The 19,659-nt window shown below is 40.1% G+C and overlaps 1 protein-coding gene across 14 annotated transcripts in view; it reads left to right on the forward strand.

The window, feature by feature from the left end:
* The window catches only part of WNK2 (WNK lysine deficient protein kinase 2), a 363,168-nt gene extending 357,999 nt beyond the window's left edge, over positions 1-5,169 (forward strand). For 12 of the 14 annotated variants that reach the window (XM_074283635.1, XM_074283636.1, XM_074283640.1 and 9 more), the window contains 2 exons: positions 56-167; positions 4,931-5,169. In XM_074283635.1, coding sequence (XP_074139736.1) covers positions 56-167; positions 4,931-4,956 — 138 coding nt within the window. In that variant the 3' untranslated portion in view covers positions 4,957-5,169. The remainder of the gene's footprint in view (positions 1-55; positions 168-4,930) is intronic. The other 2 variants (XM_074283637.1, XM_074283638.1) reach the window with 1 other exon arrangement.
* Positions 5,170-19,659: the final 14,490 nt, after the last annotated feature.

Here is a 19,659-nt window from a genome sequence, read left to right on the forward strand (position 1 = left end):
GACCCTGGCCAGTCAACCTGAGCGTAATCCTTCTGCGTGTCTTTGTGTTTTGTAGGTTAATTCAGTCAGAACAGGAGTGGGGAAACAATATCTTGTTCCAGTGCCTGGCCCTGTGTCAGCTGCATTAATTCCCGGAGTCACTCCAGCCCTGCCAATGCCTATGACAGGTACTCCCCTTTCTGGCCCAGTCCCACCTTATGTGCTCCCTCCGTGTCCATATGGAGGAATGTTCCCGGCACCTGTGTATGGTGTGCAGTGGCCAGACCCGGTGGGCCAGCCTGGGATTAGAGGGCATAACCTTGTACCGTTTTCAAGCCTGAGCAAAACGGGTTTGCAGTTATTCCCAGTATACCTGCAGCAACCTGCTGTCAACCCATGTAGCCCCAAGCTGAGAATCACCTAGCTTTCTGACTCACCTGTAAAACGGGGTCTTCTCCTAAAACTCACACATTCATTCTCATTCTCTCTTCTCTCTCTCTCTCTCCCTTCTCTCTCTCTCTCTCTCTCTCTCTCTCTCTCCCTTCTCTCTCTCTCTCTCTCTCTCTCTCTCTCTCTCTCTCTCTCTCTCTCTCTCTCTCTCTCTCTCTCTGTCTCTCTCTCTCTCTCTCTCTCTCTCTGTCTCCCTCTCTCTGTCTCCCTCTCTCTGTCTCCTTTTCCTTCTCTTCTTCCTCTCCCTCTCCATCTCTCCTTTTGACACACACATTTCCAAGACAGTATTTGAGCCTGGGGATACTATTTGTCTGTGTAGCTTTGGTGGCTTCAGCTACAACCACAGCAAGCTTGGTAGAACCCACCACAAGCCATATCCCAAGGATGGGTTTGTTCATGGCAATATTTACATATTTCACTGCTAAAGACACTTTATTCTCCATTGTTGTGATTGTGGTATATACTTAACGTTCTTGAAAACACAAATAACTTCCTGTACTTGACTTGATGATGACGATAATATTGTATTGATCCTGCAGGAGTATTTGAGTGCCTTGAATTTTGACTTTTCAGTTCCTTACTGGAAAGAGATGTAAAATATATCTATATAGAGAAACATATATGCGTATATACATATATATATATATTGGAAAGGTGTATTTTATTTATAGTTTGCTTGTGAGGTCAAAAACAATTTCCCTATTTTAAGTTGCAAAGATATGCAGAGTTTACACATTTTGAAACTGAAGCTTGTGGTCATTTTTTTGTTGTTGTTTTCTATGTAAATGTGGTTTTTTTTCTTTCATTCTAATGAAAAGATAACCTTGACTATCAAAGGGTTCCAAATGTTAGGTTGAGATTTGTGTTGTGGTCAAAAAAACTAAATCTCTTTTGAGTTTATCCAATGAGAAAGAAAAGAGAGGATTTTTTTTTTTTTTTTTTTTGGGAAGTGTTCTTCAAGGAACATATTTGGAAGCTATAAAGGTATCCTGCACAGAGAGCCAGGTAATAACTTTGGCCAGAGTGGTTCTGTCGAGGTATAAAATGGTGCAGGTGGTGACTTCTTTCTGTTAACAGGGACCTCAGAGAAAATTTTTTTCTTCTCTTCCCTTAGTTAAGTGTCCAAATTTTGCCACACTTTACCCAAAAGGACATGCATAAATCAGTTTGATTTGAAATCTGTATGTTTTGTTCGTGCAAGGCAAGGAAAAGCACCACTTTAAGTGGCTCACTCTGAGAATACAGACATCCCTCCTGTGGGTTTCTGTCTTCCTTTAGGCCTCTGGTGCTGTTCTGAGGAACAAACTGAATCCAAGACAGAGACAGTGTTCAAAGAGTCTCTGCTATTTGCCTTCTGACTACACGCATCTTTCAGAACAGTATTACCTGACCAGCTCCTTTTGCCAGGCTTTTTTCTTTCTCTCTTTGCACTGGAGAGTGGGAGCAGCCTCCCCATTCCCTCCCTGCGCCCCAAACCCCAGTTTGGTCCCTGTTATGGGCTGTGGACTGTCCATCACTCCACAGGTGACCAATAGAAAGCCAGTTTGTCTCTGGCAAGCTTCCTTTTCATAGACAGCTCGACCTCGACAGGCTCATTCTGGGCGTGGGATAAGAAAACTTTCCATGGTGGAACGCTGAAGGCACACTGTTCTCTTCCTGCAAAGATGTTTTATACTCCCTGCTGGAAAGCAGAATGCCCTGTGCTGCCAAACATGAAAATTGTATCATTCTATTGTACTTTGGAGCATTCTTAGAACTGTCAAATTATTTGGTTTGTACCCTTTGAGAATATATTATTCCATCAATTCAGTTAGAATTGAATTTTATAGACTATTAGGCAGAGTCTTCTGCCTGGGCAAAATACTGACTGTAGTAAGAGATTTCTGTTCTCTGTAACATGTATATTTGATTTGTTTGTTTTTAGATTCATGTCTGTATGCTTCATGAGCAAACATTAGGAGACTGTTCTCATTCCCCACATCCCCACTCCCTACCTCCCATTCCTCTTTGAGCTTGCATTGGAACTGTCTGGAGTCACTATTGCCTGTTAGTTCCATCCTTGTAAACAGACAGTCAGTGGAACGAAATCCCCAAGAGACTGTATATATTAAGGAGAAAAATAAACATTTTGTGCTTGAAAACAGTGTGAAAACATCTTTTTTTCCCCTTCCCCCTTAAATCTGAAAAAATAACTCCATCTGCCCAGATGACTTGTGACTACCTCCCACCAGAGCCTTTGTTGGTCTCTTAGTTTTTTTCATTATTTATATCTTGGTATTTGGAGATACAGTTTTTCTGGGCACTCTCTTCACCTGTTTAAGATCATTTTAATGGAATCTGTGACTCCCAGGCATTCCAAGGTTGCCATTTGGGGCATTACCTATTCAACTTTAGGCAAAATTTTCCACCCCATGTGGGTAAGGCTGGATAGTCAATAGGCTTTCCTTTCTAGGTAACTAATTCCCTGAGACAAGGAAGAAGGAATTGCTCTTAATTAGAATTTCTGTGGGTGCTGGACTAGGAAAACATTTCAACACTATGCTGAAGGTGTCCCAATATCCTGGAGGAGGGGAAGGGGGGGGGAAGAGAGAGAGAGAGTGAAAGTGAGAGAGTGAGAGTGAGTGTATCAGGAATCACTTGAGTTTTGTCTCCTTTTTTATGTTTGTTTTTTTTTTTTTTTTTTTTTTTTTTTTTTTTTTTTAATATGAATTCACTTTTATGGGTTTCAGATTAACTGCTGAAGTCATGGGGAAAGAAAAGTTAAGGGGGAGGAGGGTTGGAAAATGGTTTTCGCTTTTTTCTTAAGATGGTCAATAGATAATAGGTCTTCTATCTTAGCTATAGCCTGCCTAAGACTAGGGGAAATGTTTGGGGAAAAGTGGCAGTACTGGAAATAGTCCTAGATAATGGTTTCTATCCTCCACAAAGCACATCTTCAAGAAAGATAGAAGTTGGGGAGATTTCGGTCACCTTAGCCTGTGACCATTGAGCCTTCTGTCCACCTTCAAAACTAAAGCAGTCTTCCTGATTGGGATCATGGAAATACTATATTGACATATTCGACTTGGATCTGTAGAGGGATGACTAGAATGAAGGTCACCCTTGTAAAGTGGATCCCAATGTCCACAAGGTAGACTGTCCATGATGACTTCTTGCTATTTCCCTTGAATCAGCAAAAACATTATCTGGCTATTAGGCTTGAGTAGCATTGCCATCCCTTTAGCAGGAGGACTGCTGCCATGGCATGGCCAGAGTAGAATGCCCAGCTGTTCCAACAGGTCAGGAAGCACGGTATAGGGTGTCAGCTCAGTGCTGCTGGCCAAGTCACAGAAAGGAACAGCATTTTTTGCTGGCTTTGCTTTTGGGCTTAGCCTGCCTATCACTTAAGGGAGGGCTGGCCTAATGGGAGATACAGGAGCTGGTCATTGCTGATGAATACTTATATGAATATATATACATATATAATATAATACAATATATGTCTGGGTTAGATTGACTATTAGGATATCATTTTGCCAAAGTTTCTTCAGGCCTTTCAGCTGTCTTCCCTCCTCTTTCATAACAGAGGTGGATGTGGGTTATTTTTGCCAGATCAGGCCCCCAAAGCCAGGAAAAGCATACCTTCTCACTTGGCTGTCTGCAATAGTTTCTTCGAACGGATCCCAACAGTGGCCCCAAAACTGATCTATTAGTGGGAAGGCTTATGTGTGCGCCTTCCTGAGCCTGCATGGAGGAAAATTCCTGTTCTTAGTCCCTGGACAGAAGCTGCTGTGGGATTGAGTCTCTGTGCTTGCTATCTGTTCTCATCTTGATTATACTAAAGGAAGCTGTGTTCTTATTTAATTACTTAAATCAACGTACTAAGGTAAGCTCCCACCTTCAGATTTAATTTGGATTGCAGGTGGGGTGAGCTTCCGAGGTATATTACTGAGTGAGTATACACAGGCCCCTGCTTTGAAAGCTGCTTGAATTTCTTTCTGGGATGGTCTTGAGTGTGACCTTGCAGGGAAGCAGGGGATCAGCCTAGTTAGCCTAAAGCATTCTGCCGGCCTCTGTGTACACTCTGGGGCTCATTCTGCTCTTCTTTCCATGTATTACCTAGGGCAAGAAGAAGACAAGAGCTTTTCTTGTTTACAATAGGAAACCTGCCTTAGATAAACAATGTGGTGGATGCCCTTGAGTCACCGTGGCCCATATTGATTCCCTGGCTGATAAAGATTAGAGACCTATATAATCAGTAGAGTCTTTAAAAATCTGCATTTCTCTCATTTATTTCTTTACTTCCATCTGTGCCCTGGGTTAAAATTTCTGCAAGTTCCCTTCCCAGTGAGTCCACTCTCCTCCAGGGAGGTTTGGTTTGGAATCGTGCTCCCTCGGCCGCCCATTGGTGGTGGTTCATTGAGTGGCTGATGGGAGAAGCCTCCGGCTGGTTCCTTCAGGTCTGATTGGGGGTCAGCACGTTGTCAGGACTGTAACTGGCTGTGGCGGTTTTGTCTTCTAGATTCTGAGAATTCGAAGCCCGACTGACCCCAAGCCAGCTGAGCTTGCGTCCCAGGCGCCAGGTCCCACTTCATCTAAAGAGGAAGAAGGGGAAGATGGGAAGTGATTTGGCCTTGCTGTGTGTGAGGCGCCCTGCTCCTTGTCTATCCCATTGCTGTTTTGTAACTACTTTCTAATTTTTTTATTCACAATTGGAAACACAAATGTTATGCAAGAATAAAAAATATTTTGGGGGAAAAATACTTTGTTTTTTTGAAGATCATTCTCCTTTCTCCTGGCCCCCGGGCAGGGAGGCCATTAGGGATGCCATTTAAGTAACAGGGAAAGTGAAGAACATTGACTTGAGCCCACACAGTTCCCAAGACATCCAGTGCTAGGGGAGAGAATTTCAGTCTACAGGGCTCTATCTGTTCATCATTTATTATTCACCAGCACCAAATCAGTGTGCACTTGGGGTACCCAAACCCGGGACCCAGCAAGTGACTTGAGCCATCCATAATAGCCACTTTACCAGGGCCAGTCTGCATCTGGAAATAACAGCCATTTTAGTCTTCAGTTCTTGAATAAAGATTTCAGAAACCAACTTCTGTTCTAGGTCCCTTAGCAAGGTTTCAACTTCTCGCCTGTGGAGACAGGCTGGGCCCCGCTCTTGGGAGGAATCATGACTTTTGTTTTTCTTGAAATGGCCGGAATCCTGAAGGTGGAAAGGACAGGTGTCCTCTGAGACTTGTTAGGGTTTCCATTGCCAATGTGGAGAAACCATAGAGATGGAAGGAGACTTCATCCTAGACTGACTTCTCATTGAGGGGGAAACTGAAGTCCTTCAGGTGGACTTGAGAAATGATTACTCCACCTTGGGCAGCTCCTGAAAACAACTTCTCCCCCAAAAGCTGAGCATTATTCTAGTAGTGCAGAATGAGGCTCTTGAGCATGGGGTGATAATAGATATACTGGTTGGCAGGAAAGTTGTACGGTGAAAAATAAATTTGCATTGGGGAGGGGGGGGATTCTCCTGTCTCTACTCATCAGGCATATCATAAATGGGCAGTATCTCTCCTGTTCATTCAGCATCATTCTTGGGTGAACGTGAGCATTTACTTTATCTCCCAGACCTCAGTTTCCTTATCTGTAAAAAGGGAGCAGTGGCCGAGCTAAGCCTTTCCAGCTCGAAATATTTGGTGCTGTGATGTGATCATCTCCGCTCAGCTGTGAGTTGGACCAGTTGGCCACTGGAGCACCTTCCAGCTCTGATTCTTAGCTCTCCATTAGAGATAGGAGTGTGTGGGCTATTCAGTAGAATGGCAGGGGGTCCTCAAATCATACCTTGCCATAATGGGAGGCATCCTCATGCACTGGAAAGGTCTAGGTTTAAATCTAACTTTACCACTTCCTACCTACATAGAGGATTTGGGGCAAGTTATGGCACCATCCTTGGTACCAGAATAAATGACTTCTAAGGTTGCGCTCAGATCTTGATTATCATCCTCTTGTGTGTATAAAAATATTTTCTCTCCATACATCTAGTTTTCTAATTAGTAAATTCAAATTCCTAATTAGTAAATTCAAAATCTTTCTCCAAGGCTCCATGAAATATAGCCAGCCATGAAACCCTAGAAAAGCTAAATCAAATAAAATCACAAGTTCACAAGAGGTAAATGATTCAGGCTAGGAACTAGAAGAGTAAATTGTGCTTGTATCTGCAGACTAAGTATGGGTCCCAGGAAAACCTACCAGGTGGAGGATATATATTTCCTAAGAACTTTCATGTTCCATTGGAGAGAAGTTGGAGAAGAAGCTTGAAAATACTCTACTGCTGCTGTTGCCCCCAGGAAAGGCTAATGGGCAACGATCACCATCCCAGCCTATGAAAATGGCTGGATTGATTGGAATGCCCTGAGAGGGGCTACTAGAAACAGACAGGTGAGGTTAAGAAAAACCTCAGAAGACCCAGCTCTTTCCCTTAACTGAGCAAAATACCGGTCCCACCCACCCACCCCCTCCTCTGGCTAACCTCTCAAGATCAAATAGTATAGAATGAGTCCTTAAGATTTTACAGCACGAAGCACTGTGAAAGACCATCCGTGCTTTTAAAAAATTAATGCTGTCGTTAGCTGAAGACTCTTACATTGTTTGAGCTTTCTGGGGAACCAGGCTGCCATTGCATGGGATGCACACAATCTCCTCACTCAACATCACTCCTTCTACCCTCACCCACCAGTCCGTCCTATACCTGTTTGGGATCAATCTTTCTAGAGCACTTCTTCATCGTGGCTCTCCTCTGCTGAATACTTTCACTAGTTTCCTATGCCTGTGGGATAAAAGCCAGGATCCTCAGTGCGGTATTCAGGATCTCTAATATGTCTTTCCCTCCAAGGTGTTCTCAGCATTTTTCATTCAACCACCAACAATATGATGTGCCGTTTATGGGAAATGCACCTTTATTTTCCCTCTAATTAGTTCCCTTTGTAATCCTATATATTTTATGCCTTTGAAAACATTATTCTGCAAAGGGATCCAGGACACGAGAAAAAGATTGATGCTCCTCCGGGCACCTCAGCTTAGAGGAAATGTCTTTCTCTGTTAGTTTTGGGGAAAGATCTTGCTTCTGTTTAACCACAATATTTTGCCTTCTGATTGCACTTACAATAATGATAAGATAAAGCAGCATCTCTCTGGGCTATGAACTCTTGTTCATGTCAAGAGTCAGGTGGTCGGCAATATCTAAAGCTTGGTAGAGGCCGGGGACTTTGAAGACTAAGAAGAGACCACTGGATTTAGGGCCTCGGCCGTAACCTTGTGGAATACAGTTTCAGTGGAGTGATGGAATTAGGAATCAAATTGCAAAAGGAGGTTGAGAAATGAGTGAGAACCAAGCGGGGGCAGCGAGCGCAAAGCTTCTCTTTCTAGGAGTCTGGCGTTGAAAGGCAGGGGAGATCTATAGGACTAGAGCTATTTTTGGCTTTGAATTCAGCTAAGCAGGATAAACAAATCCCTACCCGATGTGGAATTAGTTCTCCTGAGCCTGCCCTGCCAAGGGCATGGATAGCTACAGGACAGCTGTCCGGGAGAAGCCGGGGCTGGGAGGAGGGCAGCTGAACAGGAGGAGCCCAGCAAACCTCCAGAATCAGGCAGATAAAGAGTTAAGCTCGCGAGCAAAGGAATGAGCAGGATCCCAAGGGCAGGTGTTTGGGGAGGCCGGCAGCCAAAACTGCCCCAGCAAGCAGGGGGGGGGGGTGCTCCTAACTGGGTCCTTCTGCTCTTTGGGCTATTTTTACACAGCTTGCTAGGTGGGAGTGGTCTTCAGCCCACAGTTCTTAATTGTATCTAAAAGATCTGTTAGTCTTTGGTTATTCTTTCAGCTGCTGGCATATAAAACAGGGGAGAAAAAGAGATTTTGCAGAGTTAAAGTTGATCATAAAAATAAAGGGAGTATGCTATATTTTTATGTGTATATATACACACACATGGACTTATGCTAGTTATCATTCATCGTCTATGAATCATTGTGTTTTACATTATACTATTACATTGTTGTCTTATATATATGTATATATAATGTTATGTTATATAATGTGACGTATTATATTTAATATGTAATAATGTATTACATTATATTATATTTTTAATTATTCTGGGTCTTATCACATCTAGGTTGGAAGTAGAATGACTATCTATGGACCTAATCCCCCGACTGATTGTCACAGGGACTTTGATCTGCTGCATTCCCAGTGTGGGTCACTTTGCCTCCTTAGGCAAACTAGTAGCCCTCACTTTGGGGTTTATCATAGTGATACCAGACTCAGAATCCTGAGCTCAGATGATTTGTTAGCTTCAGCCTCCTGACAGTAGGGATCACAGATGTGTGTTATCCCTGGCTCACAGATAACTGTACTGGAAAATAATGTATGAGGCAACGTGAGGTGGTGAATGGAGGGACGGCCTCAGAGTCAGGAAGATTTGGATTGAGTCCCATGTCTGACACATATGGACTGCATATAACTTAGCTGTGACTAAGACTATTGCTTTTAAGTTAGTGAACTAGCATTTATTAAATGCCTACTATGTGCCAAGTGGTAATGAAACAAAAAAAGGCCAAAGACGGGGAAACGACGTGAACAGCTCTGGACAAATAAGATGTATGCAGGAGAACCTCAGGGGGGAGGCACTAAGATCAAGGACCAGGAAAGACTTTGTGCGGAATGTAGGACTTCAGCTAAGACGGGAAGGAAGCCAAGAGGTAGGGATGAGAAGGGAGAGAATTCCAGGCCGGACCATAGTGAATGTCCAGTTGAGAGATGGAGTGAGATGGAATGATATCTAGAGGGAGCAGCAAGGAGACCACATCCTCTGGACTTCTGAGTATGGTGAAGGGAGTAAGGTGCAAGAACACTAGAAAGGTAGGACTCTGTAAGCCAAACTGCAGATTTTCCCTTTGAGTCTTGAAGTAACAAGGGAGCTACTGAGTTTACTGAATAGGGGACTTATGTGGGCAGACCTGTGCTTTAGAATGATTCCTTTGACAGCAGAGCATGAATTGGAGAGGGAGGACATGAGACAGACAGACCAAACAGAGGGTCTGCACCAAAGTGGAGATAGTGTCAGAGGGGAGAAGGGAAGGGAGTGTGGGATGTGACCACTGATGAAGGTGGGGAATGGGAGATAGTGAAGGGTCAAGGGTGACCCTTAGGTGGTGAGCTGGAGTGACTAAGAAGTTGGTGGTTCTCAGCCATAGTAGGGAAGTCAAGAGGAGGAGGGAAGGCAAGGACCTAGACTATAAGTCACAGAAAAAGGTGCTGATCTACATTGGCAGAGGGAGTTTCCTCATTTGAGAGCTGCCTACAGCAATGAAGTCACAGATCTGAGCTCTATCCAAAAATCCTAAGTGCTAAGGCCTAGGAAACAAAGAAGAATACAGAATGACCTTCGCTCCTTTGCCATCCCTTTTTATTTCTGCAGTGACCGTGGCCGAGTGGCAGAAATGTGGGCATGGGTGGGATGTATTTTACATATACATATATATACACACATATATGTAGATATACATTACTACAGTAGAAAATGCATCATATGAACGTTGACCTTTTAACTATAAGTGAAACCAAAAGACAAAAGGAGATTGCAGCCCAATGGTTGGATAGCTCACAGATCCTATTTGCAGAAGCAAAATGAAACCTCCTATCTCGGAGTGTTTGATCATTTCTCATTGTTCATGCTTCTGATAAGCATTTACAAAAAGGCCACCAGGGAAGGAATTAAAACTTAGGCACCAACATGTTGCAGAGGATAAAAAGGTGGAGGATTTCTACAAAGAATTAATAGTCTAAAAAATAAACTAACTCTATATATTAATCTTCCAGGGCTTCAATACCAAGTGGGGAGAACAGTGAAAAATTGGTTGGAAAACAGAGTTCAGGAATAAAAAAGAAGCAAAGGCTTCTAGACCACACAGAATCCTCATATCTATATCTCATGAATACTTTCTCTGACAAGAAAGTTGGGAGGTACTGGCTATGTTGGACACTAAATACTGTTTCTGTCTCTCTTTTGCACATGTGCATGCATTTTCTCTCTTTCTCTCTTTCTCCCCCTCTCCCCTTCTCCCTCCACCCCATATACACAAAAACACACAGAGAGAATTTGTTTTAAAAGACTGGAAACAATTTGTGGCTAATATGGGAGTCATTTCTGAATTAACTAATCTATGTATGGACAGACCACCCACTTAGAGCAAAGAACCAAATGGAAACCAAATTAGAAAAGAGAATATAAATGAAAAGACATGGCGTGGAATTGAAGCATTTCCAACCTGACCTGTTTCAACAAGTTGTTAATGATGGAAAAGGAGAAAGAAATAAAAGAAGAGGTATTAATATAGGATTATCACCATTCCCTAAGTGAATTTAATTGATAAGTCAATTGCCACAATAAGGAGACCAAAAGAATCTAGAAAATGACGGAAAAATAGGAGGCAAAAGCAATATTAGTAAATGGACTCATTTTTAGGTCTGTACAGGAAAATAGTGGAAGATTATCTGCAATATTATATTGCCTCATAAAAGAGTAAAAATAGATTAAGCCAAAAACTAATCTATGGATAGTTTTGTATGAGATCCAACTAACCACATTATCCTCTATGGTCAAAGAAAGAGAACTGGACTTTGGGTGAGAAGCTGAATTCAAATCTTGTCTCTGTTCTTTACTTTCCCTGTGACTTTGGGCAAGTAGCTTAATCTCACTAGATCTTAATTAGCACCTCTGTAAAATGGGAGGGTTTAACTAAGTGACCTTTGAGATGACTTCCTGCTCTACACTTTATGAACCCAAGAACATTGATATCTGTTTGAAACATAAACTCAGTAAAATCCTAGGGAGGAAGATAGTATGAATTGTATTGCCTCATAAAATAGCAGGAAGCAATAGAGGTAAAAACAAGTTTACTGAAAGATTGGTAAAAGTTCCTGAGATCATATAAGAATGAGCTGAAAGGAGAATGACAAATGAAAAGTGAAAAGCTGTGTTAAGAATTTCTGTAATCAAGTCTTCTCAACATCTAGAATGGTGGAGCCACCAAATTTAAACCTGATATTGCAGTTCCCAGGGTGTAACATAAAGATAGAAATGGTACTAATGACAATGAAGATGAGAAGAGCAGCTGTACTAGATCAGGTTTAGACAGGTCCACAATTTTTGGAAAATTGTATCAAGGATTGCCTTGATAGCTGAAAGAGAGAAAACAGAAGTGGGGGAAAGGGTGGAGGAGGAAGTAGGATATAGAATGCCAGATCTTATTATTATCAAAAAGGGCATTCAAGAAAAGACTAGTAAATACCAATCCACATAACCTATTTTTGAATCCATACAAGATCTTTACAAAAATAAGCACAATTATCAAGTGTTTCCTGGATGATAGCTTGAAAATGGGACAATTGAGCTTTGTCAAATAATATTCTACATCAGATCACAGCTTTGCAATCACAATTCACTGAACAATGAGAGGAAAACATAATCCCATTATGCTTATTGTTTGACTTTTTTTTCCTTAATAATATTTTATTTTTCCAAATACATGCAAAGATAATTTTCAACATTCACCTTTGCAAAACCTTGTATTCCAAATTTTTCCCCCTCCCCCACCTCTCTCCTCCTCAAGACAGCAAGCAATCCAATATAGATTAAACATGTGCAATTCTTCTAAATATATTTCCATATTCATCATACTGTACAAGAAAAATCAGATCAACCAACTCACTTCCAGTTGATCAATGATGGACAGAAACAACTACACCCAGAGAAGGAACACTGGGAAGTGAATGTAAATTGTTAGCACTACAGTCTATCTACCCAGGTTACTTATACCTTCGGAACCTAATACTTAATGTGCAACAAAAAAAATGACATTTACACACATATATTGTATCTAGGTTATATTGTAACACATGTAAAATGTACGGGATTGCCTGTCATCGGGGGGAGGGAGTGGAGGGAGGGAGGGGATAATTTGGAAAAATGAATACAAGGGATAATTTTATAAAAAAAAAATTACTCATGCATATATACTGTCAAAAAATTATAAATAAAATTTAAAAAAAAGAAAAATCAGATCAAAAGGAAAAAAAAACAACATTTGAAAGAAAGCAAACAACAAAAGGTAAAAAAAAAATACTATGCTTTGATCCACATTCAATTTCCATAGTTCTCTCTCTGCATGTGGATGGTACTTTCTATCCCACTGATTTTTTTTAAGACTTTGATATGGTTGAGCAGAATTCCACCATAAAGGCTGTCTTGTATCACATTATCTCCTATGTCAAAAGCAGCATACATGATGCCTTGAAAGATATAACAGATAATTTTTGTTCAACCCTTTGGTTACAAATATCAAGGAAAGTGATACTCATCAAAGATGTGTGCCCCCATCATGTCCAGTTCAAAGTCAAAGCTGAAGAAGCCTATGTGTGAAGAGGTGCTATAAAATTCTTGCATGGAGATGACGAGGTGAATACAGAATTTACTAAATAAGATCCATGCTTACTCAAGAGAATTAAAACCCACCATCCACATGGGAAAAACCAAGTAAATGAAGAACGTCAACTGTTTTAAGTGTAATATGTAGTTGAATAGACAAAACATAGAGCTGGTATAAGTATGTAAATATATATATGTATATATATATATATATATATATATATATATATCTTAAGCAGAATTCTGTGTATGTGTATACATACTTATATATGAGTGTGAATATATATATACATATATATGTCCTTGTTCAGGACAGTTCTGCTTAATATATATGTATATATGTTATATATTATTATTATAATAATATATATATATATATATATATATATATATATATATTAAGCAGAACTGTCCTGAACAAGGAAGGAAAACAGGTTAAGACAAAAGGTGGTAGGGTTACAACCTAAGATACTCAATGGCCTATGTGCTTTCTAGTACCAATCAATCACAAGCATTCCCTAGGCCCTCATTGTGGACCTGACCCTGTGCTAAGAGCTAGGATTACAAAGAAAAGACAAAAATAATCTCTTCAATAAGAGAATTTTTAATTTTTGGGGTGGCAGTACTTAGCACAAATGCAGGTCACTTTAGATTTATCTTCCAATAAAGCTCTTACAAAGTGGATTATTATTTCCATAAGATTGAATTAGACCCTCATATCTTTCCAGATATCTGGGCAGAATTAATTGGTCCATTTGGAGGAAGGAAGCAAATAGATGGCTCAGTGAATAGAACGCCAGATTGGAGTCAAATCCAGCCTCAGACACTTACTAGCTGTGTGAGCCTGGGTAAGTCGCTCAACCCTGTTTGCTCAGTTTCCTCATCTATAAAATGAGCTGGAGAAGCAAAGAGCAAATCATTCCATTGTCTTTGCCAAGAAAACTCCAGATGGGATCACAAAGAATTGAATATAACTGAAAGGCTGATTTCTATAAATGGGGAAGTTTCTGTTTGGGTCGCATTCATCTCAAGAATGCTCTCTCCTTTCTCCACTTTGGTTTCTACCGCTCTAGTTTAACACTGGCCAAAGGGAAATGAGAGAATCTAGACTATTGCAACCCACCTGGGACATCTTTATAGCTCATCATTGAAGAAGCATTTATTAAGCACTTCTTACACATTAACATGTAATAAAAATCAAAACAGTCCCTGTCTTCAAAGAGCTTGCAGTCTAACTGGGGAATATATATCCATATCCATGTGTGTGTGTGTGTGTGTGTGTGTGTGTGTGTGTGTGTGTATGTGTGTATATATGCCAGAATGGATTAAAAGTAATTGGGAAGACTGACAGTTGGGAAGTAGGAAAAATCAAAAAAGACCAACCAGTTCACCAATGCCTCCACACACACACACACATACATAAGAGCTTTGTACTGGAATTTGAAGGAAAAATAGAGATTCTGAGAAAGAAGGAAGGAAAGGATCACATTCTAGGCATGAGGACAGCCACTATAAATGGCACAAAGACAGGAATAGCAATCAGTATGATTGGATTGTAGAGGGTAAAGGGAATTAATAGATTAGAAGATTGAAAATATAGATAGAGGTCAGATTAGGAAGAGGTTTAAATTCTAAATAGAGGAGTTTATATTTGAACCTAGAACTAATAAATGTCATTTATATATTCACCATTATTTTTATTGTTATATATTCACTCTTCCTAAAGATATCTAACAAACTGGTAGAAGGAGGAATCAAGTCCTACTGCCGAGCACAGAAATAGGTAAAATATTTTCTGGATAATTGATTAAAAGACCAGTTTAGAGTTGCAGTAGGCCTTAGAGAGAATCTTTTAAGATGAAATCCTGAGTTCCATGAGTGAGGCTACTAGTAACCAATCAATGAACATTTATTGAGCACTCACTAAACACTGAATTTTATGTTTAGTCCTAGAAAGGAAAGTCATCTGTGCTTTTAAGGAACTTAAAATCTAGCCATAGGATTTAATATATTTGTCTATCTGTGTTATCTGTGTATTATTGTTATTGTTTAATTGATTAATAGAGTTTGGCTTTTTATGGGGTTTTCTTGGCAAAGATACTGCTGCGGTTTGCCATTTCCTTCTCCAACTCCTTTTATGAGTGAGGAAACTAAGACAAACAGGGTTAAGTGACACGGTTAGTTAAGTGACTGAAACTGGAGTTAAACTCCAGGCCCATCACTCGCTCCGCTGCTAAACCTAGCTGCCCTCTATCTGTATATATAAGGTACAGAATAAATGATTTTGTTGGGAAAAGCATCAGAAACTGGAGGAAATTAGGGAAAGTCACATATTAAATAGTGATACTTGAGTTGAATCTTAAAGAGAAACTAAAGTTCTAAGAACAAGGGGGTGGGGGGAGGAGGAAGGCATTCCAGTGCTAACAGAGCAAAAAACTCAGAGGCAAGCAGAGAACTGTGTAGGTGGAAGGGCATAAGGCCAGTCTAGCTAGTCCACGGTGTGCTTGGAGGGGAGTAATGTGCAAAAACGTTGGAGGGTGAGATTGTGAAGGGCTCAGAGTGCCAAACAGGTTCAGACTCGATCTTGGAGGCAATAAGGAGCTGCTGACATTTATTAAGTCATTGGTTGTCCTTTTGCTCAAAGAGAACCAAAATGGCATCACTATATTGGGGTCAAAGCACAGTGTGGCTGATCAAACCAATAGGAGATTGGAAGGTTCTACCACAGGTTGGGCACAAATATCCATATGAACATTTTTTTTTGTTTTTTTGTTTTTAATTGAAATTTTTTATTTTCAAAACCTATGCAAGGATAATTTTTCAACATTGACCCTTGAAAAACCTTGTTTTCTAATTTTTTCTCCTTTCCCCTCACCCCTTCTTCTAGATGGCAAGTAATCTAATATATGTTAAACATGGTAAAAATATCCATATGAACATTGGGAGTGGACGTGTCTCTAAATGTGTACACCTCATATTTGCTTCAACTCCTGTAATCCTGCTTTTCTCATTGAGCACAGTGCCTTCTTTGATGTGGGTGGTCCTGTACCAGCATCTCCTATATCTCACAATCAATTCTCAAGTTCTTCAGAGAGACATTGAGAGTTTCTTCTGACCTTCCTATAAGCTCTTATCTTGTGTGTCCATAAAATAGTTTTTAGACAAATACACGTTTGACATTCAAACAACGTGGCCTCTCTGCAGTAGGGTTTAAATGCTTAGTTTTCAGCAAAAAAAAAAAAAAAAAAAAAAAAAGACCTCGTGTCCAGCATCTTAACTTGCCAGGTGATCTTCAGAATCTACCTAAGACAGTTCAAATAGAGCCAGTCCGATTTTCTGGCACAGCACCGGTATGCTGTCCAACTTTCACAGACATACAACAATGAGATCAACACAATGGCTCTGCAGAGCTTCAGTTTGGTAATCAATTTAATACTACTCTCCAACACTTTGCTTTGGAGCCTCCCAAATACTAAGCTCATTATCTATGAGTATATCTCTGGAAAGCACATTGCCAAAGTAAGTGAGCTTACCCACAATATTCCAATTATCTCCACTTCCTATAACCAGTGGTTCCACATATAGATGGTGTGGTACCAGCTGATGGAGAACTTTTATTTTTTTGGTCTTGATTGGCCAAAATTAGTGCAAGCAGCAGAAAATCCAACCATACATTACTGCATCTCAGCTTCAGATGCTGCATTTATTTCATGCAATCATCTGCAAACAAAAAAATTAATTCTTCCTCCATTTTACTCCTGATTGTAACTTTTCAAGTCAAAGAATTTACTATCAGTATAGTAAGTGACCTTCGTGCCATTTTCATCTTTGTGAAGGCATCTGACAACATCATTAAAAAGCACATATCCCTATTTCACTCTTTTTTCATTGGGAAAGCTCAAGAGCATCATCCATTAGCCAGAACTCATGCAAGCATGCTGTCTTGAAACTGACATACAACACTAATAAACTTCTCTAACCAAATTTTGCCATTATCCTTCCTTTATTAAATAAGAGAATGACATCAGACCTGCATTGAGCTCTATTTAGGAAAGGCACTTTGGCAGTTTTATGAGGGATGGGTTGAAGGGGGAGACACTTGAGTCAGGGAAACCAATTAGGAAACTATTGCAATGATTCCAATAAAAATCAATTAAGGCTCTTAGCTGCTGTGTGAGTGGGGAGAAGACATATGAGAGATGTGGAGATAGAATTGACAAAATTTGTTAACTGTGTAAAGTGAGGAGTTGAGGGATCCTGACTGGCAACTTCTTGTTATTAGAATGTTTCCCCAAAGACCTTTTACCCATCTCTGATACCAACATGAAAGCATAAATAAGAAAACTATTACTTGTACCAAAAATAAAACAATTTTCAGCATCCTGAAATTCAAGATGAAATGACATACTTTTTAAAGAACCAACTGCTTCCCCTGTCCAGAATCATTTTTGGTGAAGACAAGTGTGAGATTTATCTTGTTCAAGTCAGAAGAGTTGGGGAAGCAGAGGGGCATCCATACCGGACATATACAAACGAGGAATATTAGAACCTTTGTTGTTGTTCAGTGATGACCCCATCTGGGGTTTTCTTGACAAGATATTGAAGTGGTTTGCTATTCCCTTCTCCAGCTCATTGTACAGATGAGGAAACTAAGGCAAACGGGGTTAAGTGACTTGCCCGGGTCATACAACTACCAAATGTCTGAAGCCAGACTCAGGAAGACGAGTTTTCCTGATCCCAAACCCAGTGCTCTATGTACTGGCTGTCCATATATTAGAGCTTTAATAAGCAACATGTTCATGTTGGAAAGGACTTTTGAACATAGACTGTATGATCTAAAAGAAAGTTTGGAAACACAAAAAATCAGAGCTGAAAAAGGATTGAGGGATGCTCTCATCCAGTGCCTTCATTTTGCAGATGAGAAAACTGATAGCTTCTGAGGGAAAGCATCTTGTTCAGGGGCACAGTTTGTTGACTTGATACAGAGAGTAGCAGAGCCGAGACTTCTTTCTTGCCTCAGACACATGCTAACTGTTAGATCCTGGACAAGGCATTTGTCCACTCAGCCTCAGTTTCCTCATATATAAAATGATCATCAGCAGGATGATTTCAGATACCTGGAGAGACTTATATGAACAGATGCTAAGTGAAGTGAGCAGAACAAGGAGATCATTTTACAGCGCAATGGCAAGGTTACAAGATGATCAATTCTGATGGACATGGCTCTTTCCAACAATAAGATGATTCAGACCAGTAACAACGATTTTGTGATAAAGAGAGCCATCTATACCCAGAGAGAGGACTGTGGGAACTAAGTGTGGATCACAACATAGTATTTTCACTCTTTTTTTGTTGTTGTTTGCTTGCATTTTGTTTTCTTTCCCATTGTTTCTTTCTTTCTTTCTTTTTGTGCAGCATGATATTTGTGGAAATATGTATAGAAGAATTACACATGTATAACATATTGTATTACTTGCCTTCTAGGAGGGAAGGAGGGGAAAATTTGGAACACAAGGTTTTACAAGAGTGAATGTTGAAAATTATCCATGCATATATTTTGAAAATAAAAAGCTTTAATTAAAAATAAAAAAAATTTAAGAAAAGAAATAATGATTACACCTACCTCATAGGGTCATTGTAAAGATTTTTTAAAATAATACAAAGAAAGTGTTTTGCAGATGGTAAACATGAGGATGGTGATGATAATTGCAATTAGTGCCTTCTTATGCACAATGGTCATGCCATTTCTTAGGGGCTGAAAGAACACGGTAACTGGACTCCATGCTTCAGAACTCCCAAAATAATCGCAAAATATATTTGGGGTAGTTTGGCACGGAAAGAAGAAACAACCATGTAATTATCTTATTATTGTTATTTATCAATATATTACATTGATATATATCAATAACCAATAAATAAACCAATAGTCAATCAATAACCAATTATCAGTTGGGTTTGTGCTGTGCAATGGTATGGTCAACAGTCATCACAAGGAAATGAGAAAGTCTTTGTGCCCAGCACAATGAGGTGATAAAAAAAAGAGGGAGACCTTCCCCCCAGCTTTTAGTGCTGTTCAAAAATGAAGCAAAACAATCATTGTATTGTGCTTTCCTGGAGACCAAGTTTAACTTCCTCCATCAGAGCTGGTTTTTTTACCTCTGGCTCCAAATAACAAATGTTCCTGGTACAGGAGCCTTAGCCCCCGTGGTGGGCTCTCCCACCCTCCTCCTTCAGAGGTCCAACAGTTTATCAGGTGTTGTTGAAAGGAGATTATTGGGAAGAGAAGTTGTGCTGTGAGTTGTAGTGGTGAAAGAGCATTGACTATGGGGGCTGGCAGACTTGAGTTCCAGTATCCCTTCTCTGCCACAGTCTTTGTAACTATTGGTAAATCCCTTCCATTTTTCGGACTTCCGTTTCTTCCTCTGATGAAAGAGGGATCTGGACTCTGCCCCTTCCTGCTCTAATCATCTGTAAACTTGAACTTTACTCATCATAGAGGTAGCTCAATGCAGGAGACCCTATCCCAAATGCCTTCTAGCTGTGGGATTGTGGCCAACTTCTCAAAGCCTCAGCTTCCTCATTGAGAAAAAGGGAATAAGTATATTTGCACTACCTACCTCCTAATGTTGTGAAGAGAATGCTTTGCAATCTTTAACTTGTAAATATATGTCTATATATATATATATATATATATATATATATATATATATATATATATATATACACACACACACACACACATATTTATGTATACACATGTTTATG

Source organism: Sminthopsis crassicaudata, chromosome 1 (genome assembly GCF_048593235.1).
Source record: "Sminthopsis crassicaudata isolate SCR6 chromosome 1, ASM4859323v1, whole genome shotgun sequence".
NCBI classification, from domain to species: Eukaryota; Metazoa; Chordata; class Mammalia; order Dasyuromorphia; family Dasyuridae; genus Sminthopsis; species Sminthopsis crassicaudata.